The 12,979-nt window shown below is 41.6% G+C and overlaps 1 protein-coding gene across 1 annotated transcript in view; it reads right to left on the reverse strand.

The window, feature by feature from the left end:
* Nucleotides 1–6,117: 6,117 nt before the first annotated feature.
* Znf397 (zinc finger protein 397) overlaps nucleotides 6,118–12,979 on the reverse strand; it is a 47,171-nt gene continuing 40,309 nt past the window's right edge. Inside the window, exon 7 of the mRNA XM_060378607.1 lies at nucleotides 6,118–10,626. Within this exon, the coding sequence (XP_060234590.1) occupies nucleotides 8,924–10,626 (1,703 nt within the window). The 3' untranslated portion in view covers nucleotides 6,118–8,923. The remainder of the gene's footprint in view (nucleotides 10,627–12,979) is intronic.

Consider the following 12,979-nt stretch of genomic DNA (forward strand, 5'->3'; position numbering starts at 1 on the left):
ACCCTTGGGGTTTAGTTGGGACACCAACTAAAGTACTTTTCTGTGCTTTAGTCCTTAGCAAACCTGAGGTCGTTACATATCTCCATTGTGCATCTACTAAAGTGAAACTTGCTTTCCCTCTCCACACTGATGTGGACATTTGCATAGCTACATAGCATTCGGTTGCATGAATACGCTTACAGTCCATCTGAACACCTCCCATTCTGATGGGAGTAGGTTCATAAATAACAGGTATGGCTAACATCCATACACTTACATTGTGCTACCTCTAGTTGTTTTTCTAACACAAATAGCTAGAAATGGATTTATTGGCTCGGAAAATACATATTCGACATTTTTGGGGAAATACAACTAATACTAATTTTATAACTCCATTAATGGTAAGAATGTTTGCCCTCACTCTGTCAGTGCTGCAACCTAAAAATGTTTTGCTTATCTTACAGGCCAGTTCTTTTTTTTATCTCTTTGCTGTGCCTTTATTAGTAAGATAGAACATTTTTGGCTATTTTTATGTCCTGTTCTGGCCTTGCCCATTTCTTTCTTTCTTTATGAAAGTATAAATGAGTACAGTTTATACCAGACTTAAGATAGACAAATGTAAGCATAGAGACCATTTTCCCCCAGGGCTTCTGGTCGATTCCACTTTCCAGCTTATTGTACACATTTCTATGTGAATGTACATAAATGTGGACACCTTTTAAATAAGCAGGGTTCTATATGAATTTTAAGGTATCTTCATCTTATATACTCTTTTAAATTCCTGTAATGTGGATGGTTGGCTGTAAAACATTTAATGTCAGATAGTCTTGGTCTTCCAAAAGACATCTGTGCCATCTTTACCAACTCTGAAAAGTGCTCATTTCCCCATATAGCCTTACCTACACTTGATCCTCTTTATCTTTCTAGGAAGAGATTAGGAAAAAAAATTTTTATTTGCATTTCAGTGATGAATAGTGAAGTTGGGTTCTTTTCTTGTTTATTGGTCATTTATAATTTCCTGAGGATTGTTCATTCATAGCATCTTCTGCCTTTATGTTGGGTTATGTGTGGGTATCTGTTCAGCATTTCTTCATTTACGGTAACAGTATTCTTATTTATTGTGGTTAACCCATTCCATATGGCTTTGGTGAGCACATGCGCAGGCCTGGCCTCCTGAGCCACACAGCATCCTGACCACAGTGATGAGTGGGCAGCAACTTTAAGCAGGCTGAGGAGAGTGTTCAGCAGAGCTGCAACTACTGGCAAGAAGGCCTTTGGAGATACTGGACACCCAAGGACAATGTGAGCCTGCATTTTTCCTATATAGAGAAAGTGTCCAAGGAAAAACTCAGGCTAGCAGGGATGGTGAGAAAACCATGTTCTAATACCATTTTTCTGGAGGTCCTAGATCCAGATGTGCCTAGAGCCTGCCCTACCTCTGGACTTTAAAGTTTTGTGAGCCAATAAAGTCCATTTCTTCTTTAAGATAATTGTTTTTGGCTTTTGTCCCAATTAATATAGATTTGTATTTTCTTACTGATTTGTAGAAAACCTTAGTGGTTTTAAATTACAGACCTCATGCATTATATAAGTTAATAAAATTAGTGTGGCCTCCTATGATTTGGGCTCTCTCAACCTCTGCCATCTGTTATTCTGCTGCCTTCCCTCCCCAATTCACACCCCACTCACATTCTTAGCATTCTGACAGTTCCTGAATGCTGACTTTCATTTCTGAACAACTTTTCATACACTGCTTCCAACAGTTCTTTCTCCAGATTCATTTGGGTCCAGGTGTGTTAAACTGCCAAATCTGCTTGTGCGAGAACTTCTGTTGCTGTGATAAGACCAAAAGCAACTTGGGTAGGAAAGGTTTATTCCATCCTACAACTCTTAGGTTATTTGAGTTCCTGCCCTGACTTAATTCAGAGACAGGAGTTGAAGGCAAGAACTAAGTGGAGGCCATGGAGGAATGCTGCTTACAGGCTTTTACTTAATGGCTTCTTCAGGCAGCTTTCATACAGCACCTAGCGCTGTGGGTGAACTGGGCCTTCCCCCGGCAGTCATCAAGAAAATGTACAAAATGCCTGCCCACAGGTCAGTGTGGTGGGGTACTTTTTCAATTGATATTTTCTCTTCAAAAATGACTCTAGCTTGTGTCTGGACCGCCAGCACCCTGCTGTACCTAGCTAACATTCTGTTAGGGCATTGCCTTCAAACTTATGTATGTGGTCCTTGGAAGCCCTTCACAGTTATCTTTACCCAACATGCGTTTGGGGAGTGAGGGCATTTTATTCACTGTATAAGACCAATATCTGATCTGATGCAAGACTGCAGGGCGTTTGATGGAAGGGCCCAGCCCATTGTGGGTAGTGCCACCCCTGGTCAGGTAGTCCTGGGTGACCTGAGAATGTGTGCTCAGCGAAGAGTGAGCAAGCCAGTAAGCAGCACTCCTCCAAAGTCTGCTCCTTCACGGTCTTGCCCAGTTTGAGTTCCCACTCTGAGTTCTTTCCATAATAAACTATGAGTGGAAGTCTAAGTGGGAATGACTGTTTACTCCCAAAGTTGCATTTGGTCATGGTGATTTACCACAGCAATAGAAACCCTAAGATACACACGTACGTGTGTGTATGTGTGTGTGTATGACTTTGGGTCCTTGTTATTACTGGAGTTTCTAGGCCAGCACATGGAGAGGGAAGAGCAAAGCTTACTGATCTCTCTAAGTGAAAAATGGGCCCAGAAGTCCAGTGTGGCTATCATTTTCAAGATGCAAGACACAGCCTACCAGGAGAAAATGCTCAGAAAGAAGGTGTATTCTCCAGAGATTTTGCCCAGGAATTTGAATAGTTATGAATGCATGTGAAACTGGGAAAAGAAAATCCTCAGGGTTGAGGACCACTAGAACTCACAAGGCCAAAGTAGACCTCATAACCCCCAGGGCATTGCCCAAAGAGGAGGTACAGCAGTGTCTGAACACAGTTTTGTTTGTCACACCAGGGAATATGGCCACTATGGCATCTAATGGGTAGAGGCCAGAGAGGTAGCTAACCAGTGTACAGTGCATAGCTGTATTAACCACAGATGGCTTGTAGTGAGGTTGAGAAATTTGGGGTTAGAATACCAAGAAAATCTTGTTAAGTCCAGAAAAGAATCTTAAAAACAAATGAAACAAATCCTGAACAAAACTTAAAAACTAAGTCTTAGAAGGGTAAAGACTGATCCCAGAACAAGATATTTAGCTACCACCAAGACACAATATAAAACCTGGTGTGAAATAAATTAATGAGAGAAGAAAAAAGCCTGTTGTGGCTCATCTCCTCACTTGGGAAGCCGCCAAGAGGATTAGAACTTGAAAAGTAACTAGGCTATGTGGTAAGACCATGTAACAAAATAATACACGTAAGTGCTTGGCATCTAATAAAAAATGTTTACAATTTTACCATATACTGCCTGCCCTAGTTGTTCAACAAAACATGGACAAGGTCCAATAATGATGTTAGATATACACAATGCAATTTGATTCAGCCATAAAGAAAAATAAGATTTGTAGGAGAATGACTAGAATTGGGAAACATTGAGGTATCCTAGGCTCTGCATGTTCTTCTATGTACATCCTAGTTTTTTTAAATGTCTTTATTAATTATAGTTTATTCACTTTGTATCCCAGCTGTAGCCCCCTCCCTCATCCCCTCCCAACCCCACCCTCTTTCCCTCTTCTCTCATTCCCTTTCCCAAGTCCACTGATAGGGGAAGTTCTTCTCCCCTTCCATCTGACCCTAGCCTATAAAGTCTCATCAGGACTGCTGCATTATCTTCCTCTGTGGCCTGGTAAGGCTGCTCCCCCCTCACGGGGAAGTGATCAAAGAGCCAGCCCCTGAGTTCATGTCAGAGACAGTCCCTGTTCCCATTACTAGGGTACCCATTTGGAGACTGAGCTGCCATGGGCTACATCTGAGCAGGGTTCTAGGTTTATCTGCATGCATGGTCCTTGGTTGGAGTATTAATTTCAGAAAAGACCTGTGCCCAGATTTTTTTGGTTTTATTGCTCTCCTTGTGGAGCTCCTGTCTCCTCCAGGTCTTTCTATCTCCCCCTTCTTAAGATTCCCTGCACTCTGTCCAAAGTTTGACTATGAGTCTTACCATTTGCTTTGATACCTTGCTGGGTAGAGGCCCTCTGTGGTAGGCTCCTGTCCTGTTCCCCGTTTTCTCCCTCTTCCATTGTCTGTCCTATGTGCCTTTCTGAATGAGGAAATCTTTACCCAGGGTCCTCCTTCTTGCTTAGCTTCTTCAGGTGTACAGATTTTAGTATGTTTATCCTGTATTATATGACTAATATCCACTTACAAGTGAGTAGATACCATGTGTGTCTTTCTGCTTCTGGGATACCTCACTCAGGATGACTTTTCTAGTTCCCACCATTTGACTACAAATTTCATGATTTCCTTGTTTTTAATAGCTGAGTAGGATTCCATTGCATAAATGTACAGCAATTTCTGTATCCATTCCTCAGTTGAGGGACAAGGTAAAGAGCCACTGAGGAAGAAATCCAGCGTTGACCTCTGTCCTCTGCATCTTCACACACACACACACACACACACACACACACACACACACACCTGCACACTACACAGAGCAGAAAAGTGGCTGTACACTATGCCACTCTGTCCTGTGTGCGTGCGTGCGTGCGTACACCTCACACTCCTGGTGCTGTAATTTCCCTGCCAGGAAATACTGCATCCTCAGACTGAGCCCAAGCAAATCTTTCCTTCCTGAAGTTGCCTTTGTTGAGTCATTTTGTTACAGCAATGGAAAACAACAACAACAACAACTGCTACACAGCAGTAAAACTGACCAGTGACCTCAAAGAGGATAGAAAAAAGGCAAATTCATTGAGGCCCTAGGAGAAAAGTCACCGAACGGGTATTCTCAGTACTGTGGACAAAAAAGGAGCAGGATGGAAGGTAAGCATGGACATTGAAATTGGGAAAAACAAAAAAATTGGAAATAAAAAATTCAATGAACAAATTAAAAATAGGGTGGAAAAATGAAAATATTTGAGCATGCTAAAGAAAGAATGTTAGAGATGGAGAATATGGTCAAGGAAATACATTCAAACATCAATAAGGAGAACCAAACCAAACCAACCAAGCACATCAAAGGACATGAAAGCATGACCAAAACGTCCAAGATTCTAGGATATGGTCATTAAACCAAACTTAAGAATATACAGGGTAAAAGAGGAAACAGAGATAGAAAGAGAGCATCTATCCAGTGAATCACGGATCTTCTAGAAAAAAATAGACATCCAAACGCAGCGTGTTTAAAATTCCAAAGGATATGGACAGAGAAGAACCTCTCCCAACACATTCAAGTTGTCAAAAGCAAGTAAATAAATAAAAATAAAGAAGAAACAGTGTTAAGAGCTGAAAGGAAATAACGGCAACTCATGCACAGAAATAAGTACACAGGCCAGGCACAATGGCACATGCCTGTAATCCCAGCACTTAGGAAGGTAGAGGCACTCGGAGCTCTGTGAGTTCGAGGCCAGCCTGGTCTACAAAGTGAGTCCAGGACAGCCAACGCTACAGAGAAACTGTGTTTTGTGGGGTGGGGAGAGAGTATCTGCTGCCGGCATATAGAATGTCAGATCTGTCATCAGCAGCTTTAAAAAGTCTAAAAACAAATTATTTACATTTGTGTGTGTGTGCACATGTGCCATGGTGCATGTGGAGGTCAGAGGACAACTTGTGACGGAATTATCACAGAGCCCTTAGGTGAAGGTCTCAGTCCTGAGCGACCCCTCCAGCTTCAGCCAATGACTATATTTTTCACTGGTGCTTTGGCCTGAATATATGTCAGGAGTTTCCTCTATAAACCCACCCATAGGTCTGATCACTTGCTCCAAGGATCCCACTAAACTCAGAAATGTTACTTAGCAGATTAGCGGTTATTAAAAAAGAATACAACCCAAGATGTCAGAAGAGATGCACATGACATGGTGTTTCAGAAGGGGCAGCTCTTTCCTCTTCAGGAGTACCATCTTTTAACTTCAAGAGCCAGGTGCTCTGAACCCTGTCCTGTAGGCTTTTTGGAGAGGTTCCTTAACAATTCCTTAATAGATAGAATAAATATATATACGCATATTTGTTAATATATTTATATAATTATACATGTTAATATATTAACAAATCATTGGCCATTGGTATTTGAACTTTATCTCCAGTTCTTCTTTCTCGGAAGTCAAGTTGGGGCAGAGTGGTACTGAGTTTTAGTTTCCCTGGCAAGCAGCTCCCACGGTTCAAAGGTCTTTCCAATGTTACTTCATTGACAAAGGGGGTTTGTTGTAAGAAGATAATTTCAAATACATATTAAAAATATTTAAAATCTGAAAAAAAAGAAGATAATTGTTCTTTAAAAACATTTACAAATCTTTCTGTATATGGTGTTTTGTCTTGATGTACACCATGTGTGCCCAGTGGCTTCAGAGGTCAGAAGGCATTGGGTCCCCTGGAACTAAAGTTACAGATAGCTGTGAGCTATCATGTGGGTGCTGGGATTTGACCCCAACTCCTCTGGAAAAGCAGCCAGTGTGCTTGACTGCTGAATCATTTCTTCAGGCCCCATCTTAATTGTTCTTGTAACTTAGGGATGTCCAAGGATTTTAGAAATTACATGTCAGAGATGATAGTCAAATAGTCACCTCCGTGGTTTTCTTTTCTGACGTTTGAGTTACCTAGTTCACCTTGTTCTTAAAATTCTAGAGACAATTCGGTTTGTGAGCAATATGGTGAAACCTTGAGTCCTCCTTTCTGTACAGCTTCCAGCACGTGAAACAGTGCCTTCTCCAGAGTGTCCATTTTGCATGTATTATTCTTCACTTGGTAGCTGTCTGGGTCATCAGATTCAGTCTCCGTACTCCCACTGCTTATGGTCAAATAATCCTTGCTTTACTGAACAATGGCCCCAAGATGAAGAGCAATGGCGCTGGCAATTAAGATAGGAAGAGAAGACAGTATTATCATCTGTAAGTGAAAAAGGAGGTTTTCATTTGAGGGAAGAAAAAAATTCTGAGGATATTTTTAGGCCTATAGTAAGAATGAATCTTGTGAAATTGTGAAGAGAAAAATTTATTATTCTGGAATCTCAAAATGCAAGTTTATAGACACACTGCACAGTAAGTGTTTAAGCAAGGAAATGGTGTTAGGAATGCAATACTGACCAACGATACAGAAGGCCAGCATCTTCTGAAATGTACAAGAACTGCAGTGAGGCTTCGCTCTGCCTGTAGAGCAGGTTTCTACCAGCTGATGCTGCCATCCTTTAGCCACTTCAGTTGTCTCTATTCATATCAATAAAGCACTCCTCCCTCCCCTGCTCACAACCTACAATTGCATAAAATCTGCAGTTCATCAACAGGACACCATGAAAGTCTATTCCTTTTGCCTATATAATTTGCCCCTTCTCTCCTCCTCATCTGGTCAGCCCATGCATTGCTAAAGCACAAGTACCGATGGCATCTCTCTGGATGCTTTTGCATATTTATGATTTCTGGATAAAGCAGGCTGACTGGTTCCCTTAGGGCTGTTATCACTGAGAGTAGCTTATTACCAGTGATGGGAACAGCTATCTCTGTTGACAAAATGACAAGAACTGCTGCTAAGTGATGGTTCTGGCTGTAAGAAGAGCAGCCAAGATAATAACACTAGGATTTGAGTCACTGACACTCAAAAGTTTGGAGCTGTTAGAGTTAGGAACTGAAAAACTCTAGTACTAACACCAGGGATGATGCACTTTGCCTAATCATGGTCTACTACCTGAATTTAGCAAGATTATCAGCTGATAAAGTTCTATGCCTTGGGACATCCCCTATGGTACTACAGAACTACTGTATTTACATTACCGCAATACCGCAGTTGCATTTTTGTTCAATAGATGAAAAAATAGTCAGTTTTTACATACATTTCTTTACAAATTCCTGAGACAAAGTGGCACGGGGTTACACAGGGAATTTATAGACACTCAGCATGAGCATTGGGCACATGTGTGCTGTCAGTGTTAATACTATTTTAATTACAGGATTTAAAGTTTCCTTACCTTCTCTAAAATACCTTCTGATAGGTAGTTGGCAATTTAGACTCAGTAAAGTTTGAGCTTCTAAGATGAATATATTTCCCTCTGACATTTGAGATTTTTCCACATTTTAAAAATTGATAAATTCTGCATTAATGTTATGCATTTTATAATGATATAAGTCTTTGTGAATTGTATCTCAATAAAAGATTTTTCTTAGATCATAGCAAAGGTAAGAATTTCTAGTTTCGCTTTCTTTAAAAAAAAAAAAAAGATAAACCATGAAGGTTTTCACACAACTCCCAGAACTCCTCAGAATTTCCTTAGTATCAGTAATTCTCGGGTCTAAGTTAAATTGCCACAAAATTCATCTTCCAACATTTTTAAGTGGAACATGGGTTGGACTTTGATTAAAACCATTTTCATGATCATAATAGCATTGAGAAGATTATGTTCTTGTATGACGTCTGAATTTGTATACTACAGGTTTTCCCAAATTTATCACATTTATGCAGTCTTCCACCTCAGAATGGATCTTCTTTTCTTCTTCCTTCTCCTCACCTCTCATTTCTTCTTCCTTTTTCCCCGCCAAGGCAGGTATTTCTATGTAGCCCTGGCTGTGTAGCTTGCTCTGTAGACCAGGATGGCCTCGAACTTACGAGATCTGCCTGCCTCTGCATCCCGAGTGCTGAGATTAAAGATGTGTGCCACCACCACCTGGTAGGATGGATTTGCTTAAAATCACCAAGATCAGGTTTGTTAAAGCATCTGCTGCCCTGAACGTGAGGGTAGAACTTTTCTTCTCCGTGGGTCCTCTGATGTTCAGGAAGATTGCTCACAGTGCCGAAGGTTTCCCACAGGGATCAGAGTTGTAGTTTCAGGGATCAGAGTTGTAGTTTTTCATCATGTGGATTCTCTGATGGTTAATGAGATCAGAGCGCCGACTGAAGCTTTTGCCACACTGAGCACATGGGTATGGCTTCTCTCCAGTGTGGATTCTCTGATGGAGAGTCAGAGCTGAGCACTGACTGAAAGCCTTCCCACACACATTGCATTCATATGGTTTCTCTCCAGTGTGGATTCTCTGGTGTTTGATGAGGTCTGACTTCTGACTGAAACTTCTGGTGCACTGTGCACACGCATATGGTTTTTCTCCCGTGTGAACTCTGTGGTGGAGGATGAGGTCAGAACTCTGACTAAAGGCTTTGTCACAACTATCACAATGGTAGGGCCTTTCACCAGAATGTACTCTCTGATGTTTAGTGAGGTCTGAACTTTGACTAAAACTTTTATTGCACAGATTACATATATATGGTTTTTCTCCAGTATGTATTCTGTGATGCTTTATGAGATCTGAACGGCGACTAAAACTTTTAAAACAACCACTGCAGGAGTATGGTTTTTCCCCAGTGTGGATTCTCTGGTGGAGAATGAGGTTGGAACTCTGGCTAAAGGTTTTCCCGCACTCCTCACACTCATAGGGCTTCTCCCCGGTGTGGGTTCTGTAATGTTTAACAAGGTCTGACCTTCTCCTGAACATTTTCCCGCACTGGCTGCACGGGTGCGGCCTCTCGCCAGTGTGAACTCGCTGGTGGTTGGTGAGATCAGAGAGCCGACTGAAGGTTTTGGGACACTGACTGCACGGATAGGGCCTTTCTCCAGTATGAATTCTCTGGTGCAGAATAAGAACTGAGCTCTGGTTGAAAGCCTTCCCACATTCACTACATTTATACGGCCTCTCCCCAGTGTGGATCCTTCTGTGTTTAATCAGGTCTGAATTCTGACTAAAACTTTTGTTACATTGAGCACATGGATATGGCTTCTCCCCAGTGTGGATTCTCTGATGCAGAATAAGGTCAGAGCTCTGACTAAAGGCTTTCCCACACACATTACACTTATATGGCTTCTCCCCGGTGTGGATTCTCTGATGCTTTATGAGGTCAGAGCTCTGGCTGAAATGTTTGCTACACTGGATACACATGTATGGCTTCTCTCCAGTGTGGATTCTCTGATGTTTAACCAGGCCTGAGCGCTGGCTAAAGCTTTTACTACAATGACTGCATTGGTAGGGCTTTTCTCCTGTATGGATCCTCTGGTGTATGATAAGATCTGAGCTCTGACTGAAGGCTTTCCCACATTCATCACATTGGTAAGGTTTTTCACCAGTGTGGACTCTTTGATGTTTAATAAGGTCTGAGCTCCGACTGAAACTTTTAACACACCAGTTACAAGGATAGGGTTTCTCTCCAGTATGAATTCTCTGATGCAGAACCAGGGCTGAGCTTATCCGAAAGGCTTTGCCACATTCATCACATTCATAAGATTTCTCCCAGTGATTTCTTTGGTGTCTAATAAGACCTGTATTCCAAGCAAAGCTTTGGTCACATTCATCACAGTTATACTGTCTTTTAAAGAGCATCTGGTCATTCAATTCATCCTCAAATTCACAGAGTTCTTTGCCTTGGGGATTCTGGAGAACATCCTCCTTGAGGCTGACAGACTCTTCAGTCAATGCTTCAATTTGCCCTGTCATTTCCTCCTCTGAAGCTGGCTCTCCGATCTTGATCTTCATCTCACCATCTGGAACAGTAAACAAAATCCAAATGGGAAATGTGCTCCATGTTGTAAGAAATTTCCAGGTGAAGCACGTCAGTACTTACATATAGATGCCACAGCAAGGGGGAGGATGTGCTACAAGGTGGCACATGTTTGATGGACTGTAAGTGAAATGAGAGGCTCCCCAACATTTAAAAATACTGAGGAAAACTGGGAAGAATCAGCAAGTAACAGACCACACGTTTGTAGAAAGGACTTATCAGATACAAAGGTCTGATTTTCACAGGAGACCTAGAATACTGAAATTGAGTCACTATCATAAAACTGTAATTAAATTTGAGCTAATAACTTATTAATACACTTAAATCAAGCAGCATAGAAAGTGTAGAAGAAGGAAGTTGGTTGGGTTTTATCTAGCAATGTTCCGGTATTTCAGCTAAAAGGTGCTAAAGAAAAACTAGTGAAAATCCTTCAAATTCTTGTGTCTACCTTTAAGAAACAGTATAAAATTGTTATGACATGCACAGAACATGTGTTTAGAACTGTGTTCTAAATACCTTGTACAAAACGTCATGTAACTTCCAGCACAGTAATCAGTTTAGACTCAATTTCCATGTAATAACATACATCTAGTGCAAAAGAACTCTGATACTTTTTATTATCTTCTCTAAATGGAACTAAATTTGGCATCACAAACAAGGCGCTCAGAGTATTGAAATGGCCAAGTTGTTTCTCCTTTCTCAAACTGCACACATCAATGAGAGTAACAAGAAATCAACTTTGATACAAAGATGGTTTCGTTTTTTTTTTACGTGTGTGCCAGTGCACTTTAAAAGAACTATGTGTATTTGTGTGTATGTGCTGGTGCCGCACGTGTATAAGAGTCCTCAGAATCCAGAGGAGCGTGTCAGATCTGGAGCTGGAGTTATAGGTAGTTGTGAACTGTCCCACATGGCTGCTGGAAGCCAAACTTGGGTCCTCTAGAAGAACAGCAAGCACTCTTAATCATTCAGCCATCTCCCCAGCCTCCAAAGAAAGACTTGAAAAATTAAGGACACAAGCTGGGCACGGTGGTGCACACCTGAAATCCTAACACTAAGGGAGGCAGAGGTAGACAGAGCTCTGTGAGTTCCAGGCCAGCCTGGTCTACCAAGGCTATACAGAGAAACTCTGTCTCAAAATTCAAAAAATAAGAGTAAAAAATAAAATAAAATAAAGGGCATAAACATAAATATTTAGACTGAAGTCTGGTGCCATGTCAATTTGTTAAACCACAGTAGCATTTGGTAGGGTCTACTCCCTAGCCATGAATTTTTGATGGGGTTTGATATTGTCAGGCATTTATTCTGTCTTGTTGGAGCAGGCCTCAAACCTAATCCTAGTGGTTGTTTACCTTCACAACGGCTGCGCTGCTACTGTGCTGCTGGCCCCATCTTGCTTGGCAACTTAGCACGGTAGTTTGTAGGGCTCACAGCAAAGTAAGACTTCTGAAGCCTTAGCTCCCCAGTAGCTTACACAGCACCTTCAGGTACTCTGAAAGCTAGCCAGTAGTGAGCAAACTTCCAGCTTATTTTCAGGTTGCTTTCTTGTAACAGAAGTACATCACGACTTTGGCAATAGGATTTATTGTCTTGCAGGATCTTAATTCTGGTGACTAACCATGAGGAACGGCCATTGTTTGGGGAACCTCTGGGGTCCGTTGGCCAAGTACTCATAAGAAGGTATTCCTTCCAGACCTAGCATTAGAATTTTTGTTCTAGGAGCAGCATTATCCAGCCACCCAGAATGTCTTCCTTCTATTTTTTTTTAAGTCGGCTTACAAAGTACTGAGTTTCTATATGACTTTCTCATATAACCTTCCCTCCCAACTCCCTTTCCTGTATCACTCCAACTCCATTCCTGCTTGACTTTTTCAGTGCCCAGTGTTCCCCTTCTACTGTAATACTCATAGATAAGTGGTATTCTTTCTTTGGGTGACCACGGGAGCTGTGGATTCAGAGGCAAGCACATCTGGAAGGATCATCACTTCCCTTAGAAGTCAAGCCAAACCAAACCTGTGGAAAGCTTGCTTGAGTGCCCAAACTACAGCAAGGGCAGCAATTGCCTGGCTATCTCTTCCTCACTGTTCAACTCTTTTGCTCCCAAAGAGTATGAACTATGACCCTACTTGTCAGAGAAAACTCTTCAGCCCTAGACTCCAAGCTCCTCTGGAGCCTATTTAGCAGCAATTCTCCCAGTTCTTCAGTCAGCTTCAGTGCTGAACTCAAAAGAGCCTGTTCCCTCAGCACAGATCTCTAAAGAGCCTGTTCCCTCAGCCCTGAACTCTAAAGAGCCTGTTCCCTCAGCACAGAGGGAATCTTTTTTTTTAATTTTATTT

This window comes from Meriones unguiculatus, chromosome 2 (assembly GCF_030254825.1).
Source record: "Meriones unguiculatus strain TT.TT164.6M chromosome 2, Bangor_MerUng_6.1, whole genome shotgun sequence".
Taxonomy (NCBI): domain Eukaryota; kingdom Metazoa; phylum Chordata; class Mammalia; order Rodentia; family Muridae; genus Meriones; species Meriones unguiculatus.